This window comes from Aspergillus fumigatus, chromosome 4 (assembly GCF_000002655.1).
Source record: "Aspergillus fumigatus Af293 chromosome 4, whole genome shotgun sequence".
NCBI lineage: Eukaryota > Fungi > Ascomycota > Eurotiomycetes > Eurotiales > Aspergillaceae > Aspergillus > Aspergillus fumigatus.
This window is the reverse complement of record NC_007197.1, coordinates 3,416,224-3,429,030: the sequence shown is the minus strand read 5'-3', so window position 1 is coordinate 3,429,030 and position 12,807 is coordinate 3,416,224. Positions and strand designations below refer to the sequence as shown.

The following is a 12,807-nucleotide window of genomic DNA, read 5'->3' as shown; positions in this document are numbered from 1 at the left end:
TGCACACATGTCTAAACTACGCGCCCTTTCTGAAGACGCGGAAAAGACCCGAAGACCCCAAACCCTGCAAACCACGCTGTTGAGCCTCGCGCCTAGCCGCACCATCGACAATCTTCCCCGGCTCATCCACCCCGCGAGCGCGCCTCCTCCGCTCCGCTACCCAGAGACCCGTCTGCATGACCACTGACGATAGAATGCTAGCGCACAGAATGCCAACCATCACAAGATTAGACTTGCGGAACTTGGCGCGGCCGGGGGCTGCGCTGTCGCTGGGCCAGCCGGTGTAGAGGGCGTAAGTGGTGAGGATGCTGCCGAGGTTTCCCCAGCCAGAGACGACGGCCGAGGCGGCGGCGACGCCGACTTCACCGTGGCGGGGCTGGAAGACCTCGGCTGTCCAGGACATGGTGATGGGGACTGTGGGGCCGAGACCGAAGCCGACGATGAGAAGGCCGCCGTAGCGGGGCCAGGAGTTGGAGGCGGAGCCGGCGAAGGTGGTTAGGAGGAGGCCGAGGATCTGGAGGCAGACGGGGAAGGAGAAGAAGAGGGCGCGGTGTTTGTGGAAGCGGTCCGAGAAGGGGGTGACCAGGAGGATGCCGAGGAGGTCCATCTGCTTTTTGTCAGTTTTGCAGCCCAAGGCGGACAAACAGCCAAGGAGGGGGGAATACTTACAAGCCAGATTGGGGCTGTGAGAAGACTGAGGTCAATCCCATTCAGGGATGGGTTGATACCCCTGATGATGACGGTGGCGTAGTTCTGGACGCCAATGCCCACGCCGACCACGCCAAAGTACATGACCAGCAGCGGCCACAGGCGCCAGTCCAGGAACACGCGGAGGAGGTCACGGACGGACCACTGCGGACGGTGGTAGACGCGCCGCAGGTCGTGGTAGTGGATCTCTGCGTCCCGGCCTGTGAGGGCGGGCGGGCTGCGCTGCAGCCACTTGAAATACTTGCGCTGGGGAGGTTCGACACCGGGAGCCAGAGGCCGGTCGGGAAGCCACCAGAGGAGGACGATGCCGACGGCGATGGTGATGATGCCGTAGACGAGGAACATCCATTGGAAGCCAACGAGGCCGCGCTCGCCGTCCATCTTCTGGAAGCCAGCCGAGACCAGGCCCACAACAGCGGCAGAGATCTGAGCGGCAGTGAAGTATTGGCCGATGCGTTTACCCGTGCGGGAAGGAGGGTAGAAGAGGGTGAGATAATAAGTCATTCCCGGCCACATGCCGGCAATGAAGATGCCGAGCAGAAGACGGAGGAGACTGAACGTGATCAGAAATTGCAAACCCTATAAGGATCAGGAACGAAAACATACTATAAGCTCCACGCTGCTTTCATGGCCGCCATGCAACTGCCAATGATCCCCACGCTGATCACGATCCGGCTCATCCAGACATGCGGGCTGAGCCTGGTCATCACCAGATTCGACGGCAAGTCAAAGACCACATAGCAGACGTAGAACAAGGCGAGACCGGTCGAGATCTGATGAGGAGTCAAGTGCAGCACAGACCCTAGGTCGTGGCCTACGTCCATGTTCATCGTCTGCGCCAGACCGACATTGGATCGGATGGCAGAGCAGAGAAAGTACAGGACCCAGAAGGCAGGGATGATTCGATAGTCTAGTTTTCTGGATGATTGTGAGCTTCTTACCTAGCATCAAGTGTGCTAGGCGGAGAACTCACCGATAGATGCGCTCAATCTCAGCGACGCTCGGCTCATCGCCAGATTCAACATCGTTCTGAGTATCCGTTGATGGTTCCCGGACATTCTCGGTGTCTTGATGCTTTCCCACGTCTTGGGGACGGATGTCGGGTTGGAACAACGACATGTTGAGAAGCTGGTGGGATGAGTGTCGGAATATTGATTATGATTAGATTAGAGCTGCCTTGATATTGCAGGAATATCTGGAGCAAGTAAGAACTCTACAATGATTGAATCAAATAGAAGAACAAGTAGAACCTTCCACGCACGGAAGAGATTTGCAAGCCCCGTACGGGACGGCCAGAGAGATCGACGCGTCAAATATCAGGACTGCAGTGACCAATTGCACTGCTACAGAGTACAGACGAGAGTAGATAGACTTTTTCCACAGATTTGTGAGAGATGTCCTGATGATTGGCAATTAGCGTGTGTTGCTGTTCAGATAAACATGTGAGTGGGCTTCAATGTTCCGGAATAGGAAATGGAAGAAAAATTCCTCAGGAAAATCTCCCCGAGCGTATACTGAAGATAGACCTGCAGGAGACATCACTTGTAAAACATACCTGATTGATAGCCGGAGACCAAGACAGAAATTTAATACTGTATACGCCGTAGAAGTACTTTAGGACCTCGAGCAAACAAGTCCAGACACTCGTCAAATCAACAGAATCACAACTAGAAAGATATACCGGGACGAAGCCAGAATATCTGGACATCCCAGGCCTCAAAACTCAACTCTCGAGTCTCAAAATGAATTGGAACCGCGGAGTTTGCTATCCGACGATCGGACCAACTTTTCTTTTCCTTTTTTTTCTTTTTTGTTTTTTCTTTTTTCTTCCCCTCTTGAAGCTTCGACGCTTAAAGCCGGAGCGGAAATTCCTCCCCGCCCAAATCCAACTTTGTTTGAACGACAGGTGCTGTGGATAGCTTCATCTTTCGTGACTTTCCTTCGGGCTACTTTGTATCCTGAGAGGAATCACTTTATTCAACGGATCTACTCCACACTCAACAACCAGCCGACCACAACGCCAATTTCCCAACGCTCACTCACTGTAGTAGAACCCCAAAGCTTGAATGAGTCACAGGATCGTTGAACTTTGAGCTGCCGATGTCGGGCAAAGCCACTTCTGCCGACTACCGATTCTGTCGCTGGTGAGGAATGTCGCCAGTTCTATATGCTCTTCTGGTTGAATTGTGCAAGTCATGGATATAGTCCTTGAACCAGAGTAATGCAGCTCATGTTGTCATTTGTACGGTGGAAATGATGGACGGCCATGATCTAATGATAGGTTGTAACCGCCAACATAGACTCCGAGGAGACCAAATGTGGTGCAATGGTACCTAACCCGAGAAGAACTATTTCTGATGCACTTTTATGATGGACGGAAAGCCTCGAACCTGATGGTTAATTGACATAAATCTAAAATCTCAGTACACTTAATTCAAGCGGGGTATATAGCCATGCAGTAGACAGTATCAACCGTCCCACTCATACAACATGCCTCATCTAGAGGCGTTCATGATGGAACCCTCTTCTTTCCATGCGTCAAGCATCTAGGCCTTTTCCGTGTGCTCCACTCGTTCGGAGCTCGTGTTCTCGTCGCTGTTGCTTCCGGTTCCCTTGTGAGCGTGGCTCAACACGCTTGCACGGCGCACGGCATCGTCCTCCACATCATCCAGAGTGAGCAAAAGTTCGCCCTTTTTGCCATACATGTGTGGCTCATCCCTAGCAACCTGAACCACAGAGAAGATGCTCTTGGTCTTTCGGAAAATTCGGTCCATCTCCTCCAGAGACCGTCTGGTAGTCTCGGGGTAGAAGAAGTAGACCACGGGGAAGATGGCCGCGTTGCTGTCATGGGTTAGCGTCTGTACCGGAACCAGAGAGTAAGGGTAGCTTACATGACGGCAAAAATAATGTAGGTCCGCCATTTGATGTTCTCGAATGCCACGGGAGTAATCATGACGACCATGAAGTTGAAAATCCAGTTCGAGGACGTAGCCAAGGCATTGGCCGGGGCACGGATCTTCAGAGGCACAATTTCGGCAGGGTACAGCCAGGTCATACCCAACCAACCAATGGCGAAGAAGGTGTTGAACACAAAGAGGAAGACGGCACAGGCGACTTTGGATGCATCGGTGCCGAGACTGGCAGTGACGGCCAGGATCACCATGGAGATCGACATCCCAGCGGCCCCAAACAACATCAGGGACCGACGACCAAACTGCTCAATGGTGAACACGGCAATCCAGGAAGCAATGAAGTATTCCGTTCCGTTGCAAGCAGCCACCAGCCGGGACTTGATCATGTCCATACCCAGCTGCTGCTCCAGCACAACGGGAATGTAATATGTGATCAGGTTGATTCCGGAAATCTGCTGGAACATCTGGTTGACGTAGGCGAGCACGGTGCGGTGGAAGTGGCGATCTTCAGTCATGGTGAACATGTCGCGGAACGAACCCTTGCTCATCTCCAGGACGGTAGCCTTGATGGCGGTAAACTCGGTGTCGACAAAAGTCTCATCGGCGTCGTGACCCAGCAAAGCGGTCAGAGTCTGCCTCGCCTCATCCTCGCGGCCCTTGAGAACAAGCCAGCGGGGTGATTCGGGAAGCCACATGACGAAAGCCAGGATAATCGCTGCAAAGAAGATCTGGAAGGCCAAGGGGAAACGCCAGGCCACTTCGTTGGGGTCCGCAAACAGAAGACCAAAATCGATCCAGTAACTGATGGTAATGCCGCAAGTGATCATGGCACCCTCGATCATGACCATCTGACCACGGCGGTTGGATCTGCAGCATTCCGATTGCCATGTAGGCACTGTCGAGGTGTTCATACCATTACCTGTGTCATCTGAATCAGCACATGGATCTGCTTGAGTCGGGGATATCCCTGTTTAAGCGGATAAACTCACCAAACCCGGTAACCAAACGACCAATGATCAACTGCGGGAGATGGTAGGATGTACACTGCAAGATCGCTCCGACCACCATGATCGCAGAACCGAGGAAGATTGTCTTGCGGCGACCCAGCCAATTACCCACCCAGATTGTGGGAATCGAACCGGCGAAACATCCCAGATTATAGGCAGCAACAACGATACCTGAACCAGTTGTAAGCGCCAGACCGAGGAAAACAGGGCAATCAAGGCCTGGAAATAGTACCCACCTTGGCGCGTAGACTGTGCACTTCTTTCAGACGGGCTCAGGCTTTCAAAATAAGGTCCGTTAAGGGCGATCGTTGGGAAGTATTTGATGAATGACTCCAAGGTTAAAAGACCACCAGTGACACCTTGATCGTAACTAGTCGAGAAAACAGTCAGATATCGCTCGCGGAAAGCGCCAATGCCAGAGAAGATAGATCCATCCCAAACTCACCCGAACAGTAGAAAGTCCATACCGGCAATGATACCGATAGCCAGCTGGAGCTTGTGGCCTTGAAGGCCCAGATACCGTTGGGTTCCCATCCTGCGGAAAGCACTGTGTGCCTCGATGCTTCAGTGAATACTCTACAAGATCCGGACGACGAAAAGAGACTGTTGGTAGGGAAGCCTAGTATCCCAGAGCAGACAGACTCATGTGATGAAAAGGAAGTCCGGAATTGACTTTAAAAAAAAAGTGAACAAGAAAGATGTGTTCGGAGAAAAATAAAATGACAGTGTCGCACGAGGGAAACGGATGGGGTTTTTAAAAGAGAAGGATTATTTAATATGTGTTCGAGAAAGAGCCAATGACTATCATTTTTACCAGGATTCTGATGAAAGCAAGAGCTCAAGGATGAAGCAGTCAAAGAGAACCTAAGGCAGGTACTTTGCCCAAAGCAGCAATGAACAGGCATGATTTAGTATCACAAACGATCTCTCGGGCAAATCAGCGAATACCGTCCTCGACGAGATTGGATAGGGACGGTTGGAGATGAACTCCACCATCTCCGGATCGAGCGAGACAACGGATTTCCCCGTGATTTCGTGAGTCGGGTACGGAGTAGTGGCTCGGCCATTGCATTGGGGTATGGGAGAATGGAGGGAGGTATGGGGGGGGCCCGGTGTATACAGGGACCCCACTTGACCCCGACTTTGATGGAGGAGAAAGTCAAAATGACAATGGGTTGGTGTGGCTTGATTGATCGGCGGGGGGGAATGGCCGGCGTGAAATTTAGATTTAGCAATGTAGAACCTGTTGCTTGAAAACATTCTGATTTGGTGTCTTCCCAACCCTAAGATTTATTATGCCGTCATAACGTGGGATTACGGAGTAGTCTCTCTCGGGTGAACCGCGGACGTCCATGCGCTAACCTGTTTTGGGCAACCCGAGGAATACTGCTCCAGAAGTAACAGACATACTTCAGGTTCAGAGTACAGAGTACAGAGTACTGTCTGGAGACACGAGAGTGAGATGATTCCGCGCTCGGAAAATTGCTGTTCTTGAATTCTTGTGGTGTTCAGCTTCGGTTTTACATAAAAGGTTACGTTGGAGAATTGGAGCAACGGTCACTTACCATGTAATCATCCCTCGCGTCCTTGAGCTCGTGATTGCGCATGTGGCCTTTCGCGTGGTTGTCACCAGAGTTCTACACAGTAGATTTACTTAGTATCCACGGGCCATTGCCGACTACGATGCAATCCGACGTAGTCCATGCTGCATACACAGTAGACTGTCCATGTCCCCGTAGGACGCGTAAGACGAAGGTAGTAGTATTCTTATTTGCCAATATCACGGCAGCAGAGAGAAACTACCTACATGGTGTTTCTCAGATGATGTAAATTCATCGCTAGTTTAGTGATTTGACTCAGTTGAGAGAAGTTCAGGCTGGTCTCCAAAGTCCAACGCCGAAACACGGACCGGGGAAACCCAGTCCGGGATACTGACACAGTACTGCACACAATACACAGCGTCTTGGCCGGGAACAGATCTGTCTCCCACATGCAAGACCGGAAACCCCAGAAGCAAAGAACCACTCGTTCAGGGAGACTAGGAAAGCGCAAGAAAACCAAAGTATTGTCAATATATACATATCTTAGTAGAGACGCACGAGTCCTTATTTGTGAAATGTAGATCTAGGATACCAATAGCAAAGTACCTTGCTTGGGTAGTTGGCAAGGTACCCCGTACCTTTAGTGCCTTTTGTTCATGGCCCACTTTCCCCAGGTCGCTTCCCCGTACACAGTAGACTCTTTCTCATCCTCTGCGACTTTGGGCCATTGCAACTCGGACCAAGTGCCACCCCAACGTGGAGAACGCGATAGTACTCCGTAGGACTACCCTCGATCGGAGTCGTCACCATGAATCCTCGACTCGGCCGGCACGAGGCTCAAGCAGTGACTAAATTGACTCCACTATTTGAATCGCATTGACTCGGTAGCCGTTATCGATGGCCTGTTGATGGCTGATGTCGCACCACTGCTGTGCCTGCCTGCGCTGGAGACCCCCCGGAACTGCCTATTCGGGTGATTCCGGGCCAGATCATATCATACCATTTCGCTTCATTTCGCTTCGTCGTTGATGGTTCAGAGTCTTTGACGAGCCCCATAACCCATGAATTATGTCTTATCGGAAATTTGGATTGCCATTGCTCGTATGTGAGTCCGTATTCGTGCTATTATTGAGCATCTGACGCTCGCTGGGGCTCAACCAGGACGTAGTATTATTCATAGTACCATGTGCCTTTCTACCTAGTACTTATAGTACTTATAATCTTGACTTTCACCCCATCCATCAAGTCATCCGACCTAAATACCAACGGCTTACCCCCATTATAATATGCAAATATGCAGGCGGTGATTTTCACTGCTGAGATGGCCCTAATCATGTGTTCTGACGATGTTCCAGAAAACGCGGCGGTGCTTGGCGGTTGGTTTCAAGGCGCTGATGACGGCAGTGGCTAAACTTCAAGTGTCTACAGAGTACCTAACGGTCTGAACCTCTTCATTTATTTCCAACCCTACACCATTGGTGCTAGACTAAGCTCCCGTAATGCGGTCCATGTTATGGCAACGCCACGTGCCAGCCGGAAATCCTCCATGGCCCTGATCTCGGTCAATTTGGGCCATCACATATATATATGTTATTAAGGGCTTTCCTGCCTATCTAGTTATTTAGTAGAAGTGTATATACAGTTCTTTCATCCTCATAGCCTTCCTCCTGGTTTAAGTGCCATCGCATCACATCTAGTCCCCTCCTTTAGAGCATTATGTTGCAGGCTGCTTTCCCTCTTGATTGGCGCACTACCTTCCATCTATACCTAGAGTCGCCCTACACTTCTCTGTCCGTGCGACCCCGCCATTCATTAACCCGATTTATCCAGTCACGAACAAGGGCTTCAAAAACACTAGTCTCGTCGATAGGAAGGCCATGCGTCCCACGGTCTAGAACAACATAGGTTGATCGTGGATAAAGCTCCAGCAAGCGAAGGCTGTCTCGATAGCCAACGCTCTCATCTTGCCGACCACATATAATAAGCGTGGGTGCAAAAAACTTGGCACCTTCATTGTCCACCGAAAAAGATAACTGATATCGATGTGGATCTGCTCGGATCGGATCTAACACCTGGCTGTCTGCTTTCTTCTCCGCTGGCAGGTAAACCTCGTCGTATTTCGCCTTCAGAGTCTTAACGTAAGCAGGCGTTTGAACAAGAACGTCGCCAAGAAGTGTCTTGTCTTCGGCCGACATGTCCGACATAAGTTGCTCATTTGCAACCAAAGGCTTGAAAGCATCGAGATCGCGCATGCTGTCCTTTGGCTCTATAAGCGGCACGCGTAACAGGAGACCATCGACTTGGTTACTATATTTTTGAGCTATCGCACGTGCAAGGTAGCCGCCACACGATGAGCCGACAAGTAAGAATCTTGACTTGCCAAGTCGAGAATCAATGAACTGCACCAGGCGAAGGTATATATCGTCCAGATCCTTGACGTTCTTTGCAGGTGTTGTGCCCATGCCTGGAAGGTCCACGTAAATCCGGCGAAGTCCCGGTATTGTGCTGAATATCGGCTCAAAGTCCAACTCCTCGACTCTGGCCTCCATCTTCCATCCATGAATGATCAAAACGGGAAGTCCTTCACCGATTTCATGGGCAGATAGGATAGATTCCATTTAGTTACTGCAGCATGGTCTGTGGATATATGAGGGGCAGAAACCAGAGTAGTTGATCACAGGGTAGAAAAATTTCTGAATCATAAATACACCATTACTAGGTGCTGACAAAGTAGTGCTGCTTACTCTGAAATGTAACATAAAAAAACAGATGGAATAGAGAAGTTGCCAGATTGTCAACAGTTGTTTAGTTTGTTCAATTTGCATGAGCCAGGACTAGAACCTTATATCTTTCATACCATGTTCTATCAGGTAGGTAGGTTATAATTGGATAATATTACCAACTCTCAAAAACCTCGAATTCACACCAACCCATATTGGCTCTATCGATTCAGCAGAGTGTCTCAATGTTTCCTGGCATGGAAGGCGATGTCAGGCACCCCAGTATCCATGATCATCTGATAAGATCGGTTTTCCGATGCATCTACGCTACTGGAGCAGGCCAAGGCCGAAATGCAGGTCTGAGCTGTACGTAGAACTACAGATCCGGCTGCAGAGAGTCGGGCCGATCATCTACAGGCTACATCGGAGGTTGTCTTGTATCAAGTCGTAAATTCATCAAAGCCGAGATCACAGACAGGAAAGGCTGCCTCCCGTCAGCCATAGCACAAATAGTCAACAGTCAATGCGGGCCCTCCATCCTTTTGTGCCCCAGAGTCTTCCTTCACATCTGGGTTAGAAGAGTTCCGGGCCTGCCCGGTAGAGCCTGGATAGCAAGTGATAGCAACAAAGGCAGAAGACTAGCGAATATGGAGTACACTCGCAGTAGCGTCAAGGAAGACCGGGAAAAGGACGATCACAACTCTTGCGCATGACGTCAAATCTAGACATCGTCAATCTTCAACCGAACGGTAGACACTACCAAGCATAGCATTCTCCACCATGCGCCCTGGTTTACCATCCACCACCGCCGGCGGACCAACCGCCCTTTTCAGCATCTCCGTCAGTGTTTTCATTGCTGAGGGGGGCAGCGGTATTGGTATTCCAATCATCACCCGCGCCATTAGTTTGGATGTCGTTGTTGCCCTGACCGAAACCCTCACTGGCAGCCTGAAGGCAGCGCTTGATGGTGTGGCCCACTGTTACATTGGTCAACATTTGACCCTTATGTCGGGCATCCTTGGCAGATTGCTCACTTTCACCACAATTGTTGCACTTGACCTTAGACCAGTCCTTCTTTTGAGGGCAGTCACGGCTAAAGTGTCCGACTAGAACATCATCCATTAATCTTGGGTACAAAGAATGGCCGGCCATTCCTGCAAATGGTATCTTACCTTCTTCACAATTACGGCAAGTCACGATTGACGCATCGCGAGGTTTGTCACAATCTCTTGCCATGTGGTCCTCAGATCTGCTGCAGTTAGAATGTCGACGGTGGCAACTGCTCCTTTCTGGGAGACTTACCCGCAGTTGCGGCAGGTTCTAGGGGCAGGTGCCTGATGACAATCCTTTGCAAAGTGGCCCACTGCAGTTCATCAGTATATACATGTGTGGTAGTCCGTCGCATCCAAACATAGCACATACTCTCATTGCAGCGCTTGCATTCGACACCCTCGGCAGAGCGGGGATTGGGACAATCGGCGGCCTTATGCTCGGGGGATCTGTTCAAGTCAACGCAAGACTCGGAAGATGAAGAGAGGAAAAACAATATACCCGCAGTTACGACAGGCAAACCTGTCGACGCGAGGTTCAGTGCAGTCACGGGCACGATGTCCACTGGCGTTACAGTTGACACATTTGACCTCGACCCGGTCCACCAAAGCCCGCTCCTCCTTGCAACCACGAGCAGTGTGACCCATTTCTATGATACTTTAGCATTCTTTTTGAGAGTAGCGATATCCACTCAGAGAAAGTTTTTGCTTACCACCGCAATTACCGCACTTGGGGATTTGTTTATCGTAAGGGAAGCCAGCGACCTCAAGGCGCTCAAGGTTCTCTTCAGGGTCGGCAGGCCAGCGTTCCTTGAGGTTCGCGCGCTGCGGCTTAGGGCTGAAGTAGAATGCAACGACATACTTGCAGTTCAACTTGCCCTGGAGATTGATCAAGCTGATGCTGTCTTCGACTGGTTTCTCCTGCAGTGAGAGTCACCATCAGTATATCTCGAAGAACGCAGGACCGTCATGAGCTTTGAAACAAACCATGGCAATAAGGTAAATGTTGAAATTCTCCTCGCGCATTTTCTTCTCAATATCAACAAAGGTGGCCTGAGGAACCGCCTTGGAATAGACCTTGAGGCCCTAGAGGGCTGTCAGCCATCAACTGTTGTCTTTCAAATGCGTATAGGTCAATTCCATTGCCTACCTCACGGAAGTCTTCCAGATCTCTCTCGTTGCTAGCCTTCTTGAGGGCAGCCCAAGCTTCCTCGGGAAGCTTGTCAGGGATATCGTTCAGATCGAATTTGCGATTCTCGGTGCACTCGATAGTCTTGTGACCTGGTACACCTCTTGTCAGCTACCTTTATATATCTGCGCACGGCCACAGACATACCTTCGGACTGGCAGTTCTTGCACACATCAGGGGGTCTATCAGGACACTCCGCAGCCGGGTGTCCTTCCTTGCTGCAGATACGGCAAGGACCCTTGAACACGCGCGGCTTGGTGCACTCTGCCTTGGAACGACTATACAGCATTAGCATTGACAGAATGACTTGTAGTGTAGAGTACTTACCCCTCCTCGCCACAATTGAAGCAAGCCATACCCTTACGAGGTGCAGGACATTCACGCGCAAAATGACCATCACCTCCACAACTGGGTCTCGTCAGCAACAGGACCTTCGTAGACCTTCCCAGGGGAGGAAGACACTTACTTGCGACATTTATTGTCATTGCCCTCTTCGCCAGCGCTGAAGGTGGGCTCGAACTGACCACCAATTTGATCACCGCCCCATTTGCCCTCTCTGAAGTCTCCAGCAGGGGCGGAGCTGATTGGGTTGACATTCTCGTCAGCAAAATCTGCCAAGCTAAAATGAGTATACAGTCTCTTTATATGTTATCCTTGCCGGTACCGGCCCAAGATGATGAGACTTCCCGCAACCGAGCAGGCCTGACAACACGAGGGCCACTGCTGGAAAGGAAGTATGGAGACCTACGTACCGGTGCCATTGTTGTTATTCCAGCCGCTTGATTCATTGGTATTCCAGGCATCTGCCTCACCGGAGTTCCAGCCAGACATATTGACTGTCGGTTCACGCTCGAGACTAAAAGAGAAGCAAGTCAGAGGACGGCGATGCCAAAGGTTTCGCTTCGTAACATGTGCTTTTATGAGAACATCCAACGGATGTTTCTCCTGAGAGAGAAATGGGAAAGGCAACTGTCTTGATGAAAATTTTCATCACACAGAATGTGTTCGATATGCGACGATGGAAAGTATCCCCGGCAGACTTGAATTGATCAAAGCATAGTGGAAAGACTTACCCCTACAAGATCCGTCTAAGAGGAATCAAGAAACAAGAAAGGGAACGGATCCAAGAGGATGCAAATATGTAGGAAGGAATTTAATGGGAGATGGGTGAAGAATAGAGAAAGTGAGTTCAAGGAGCAACAAACAAACGGCAACAACACCTCAACCTTTGTTTGTCTCCTGAGAAAATCTTGCACAGACGATTAATATTCACAAGAAAAGCATCAAGTTGTTGCATGCCTGTGTTCTCAGGCCAACAACTAAGCTATATGGATTCCGTGCAATCGCCGATGAATTTGGATGAATTGGCAATCTGGTCTATATGGTTCGAATACCCGATACCATAGTTTCCATTAAATCAAATAGGCATATGGGAGTATCTCTATACTGTATGGCTTCATTTCCTCTGTCTGCCCATTTTTGTCTGATAGCGATTATATGGCACCAGCTACTGATAGGCTTAAGGTACTTTTCATAATCATACCATACTAGCCAGTATCGTGAGTTAAACACTTCTACAGTTCTACCTCGAAAGATCCAGAAGTCATAAAGTCGGTATTAGAACCCTAGTTACAGAGATAACTGGGCAAGTCCTCTCGAGTAACGGTAAGACCAACATCAA

The 12,807-nt window shown here is 50.1% G+C and overlaps 4 protein-coding genes across 4 annotated transcripts; all 4 read right to left on the bottom strand.

Moving 5' to 3' along the window:
- Window positions 1–16: 16 nt before the first annotated feature.
- On the bottom strand, window positions 17–1,827 carry AFUA_4G13090 (putative MFS transporter; the record flags this gene model as incomplete). Its single annotated transcript, XM_746429.1, has 4 exons — window positions 17–607; window positions 670–1,261; window positions 1,315–1,626; window positions 1,682–1,827. The coding sequence occupies 4 exons, from the start codon at window positions 1,825–1,827 to the stop codon at window positions 17–19; spliced, it is 1,641 nt and encodes a 546-aa protein (XP_751522.1).
- A 998-nt stretch (window positions 1,828–2,825) lies between these two features.
- Window positions 2,826–5,760, bottom strand: AFUA_4G13080 (sugar porter family MFS transporter). The gene is made up of 5 exons (XM_746430.2): window positions 5,073–5,760; window positions 4,864–4,997; window positions 4,610–4,798; window positions 3,600–4,539; window positions 2,826–3,549 (listed from the first exon to the last, which is right to left on the bottom strand). Exons 1-5 carry the CDS (start codon window positions 5,159–5,161, stop codon window positions 3,255–3,257), a joined length of 1,647 nt encoding a protein of 548 aa, XP_751523.1. The 5' UTR covers window positions 5,162–5,760; the 3' UTR covers window positions 2,826–3,254.
- Window positions 5,761–6,058: 298 nt separating this feature from the next.
- On the bottom strand, window positions 6,059–8,989 carry AFUA_4G13070 (alpha/beta fold hydrolase). Its single transcript, XM_077804668.1, has 2 exons — window positions 6,193–8,989; window positions 6,059–6,125 (listed from the first exon to the last, which is right to left on the bottom strand). Exon 1 carries the CDS (start codon window positions 8,784–8,786, stop codon window positions 7,947–7,949), a length of 840 nt encoding a protein of 279 aa, XP_077659906.1. The 5' UTR covers window positions 8,787–8,989; the 3' UTR covers window positions 6,059–6,125; window positions 6,193–7,946.
- A 28-nt stretch (window positions 8,990–9,017) lies between these two features.
- Window positions 9,018–12,632, bottom strand: AFUA_4G13060 (uncharacterized protein). Its single transcript, XM_077804667.1, has 14 exons — window positions 12,200–12,632; window positions 11,879–11,982; window positions 11,593–11,737; window positions 11,454–11,534; window positions 11,274–11,404; window positions 11,088–11,218; window positions 10,925–11,023; window positions 10,651–10,858; window positions 10,440–10,587; window positions 10,311–10,387; window positions 10,191–10,251; window positions 10,061–10,137; window positions 9,923–9,994; window positions 9,018–9,865 (listed from the first exon to the last, which is right to left on the bottom strand). Exons 2-14 carry the CDS (start codon window positions 11,955–11,957, stop codon window positions 9,681–9,683), a joined length of 1,494 nt encoding a protein of 497 aa, XP_077660808.1. The 5' UTR covers window positions 11,958–11,982; window positions 12,200–12,632; the 3' UTR covers window positions 9,018–9,680.
- Between the last annotated feature and the right edge of the window lie 175 nt (window positions 12,633–12,807).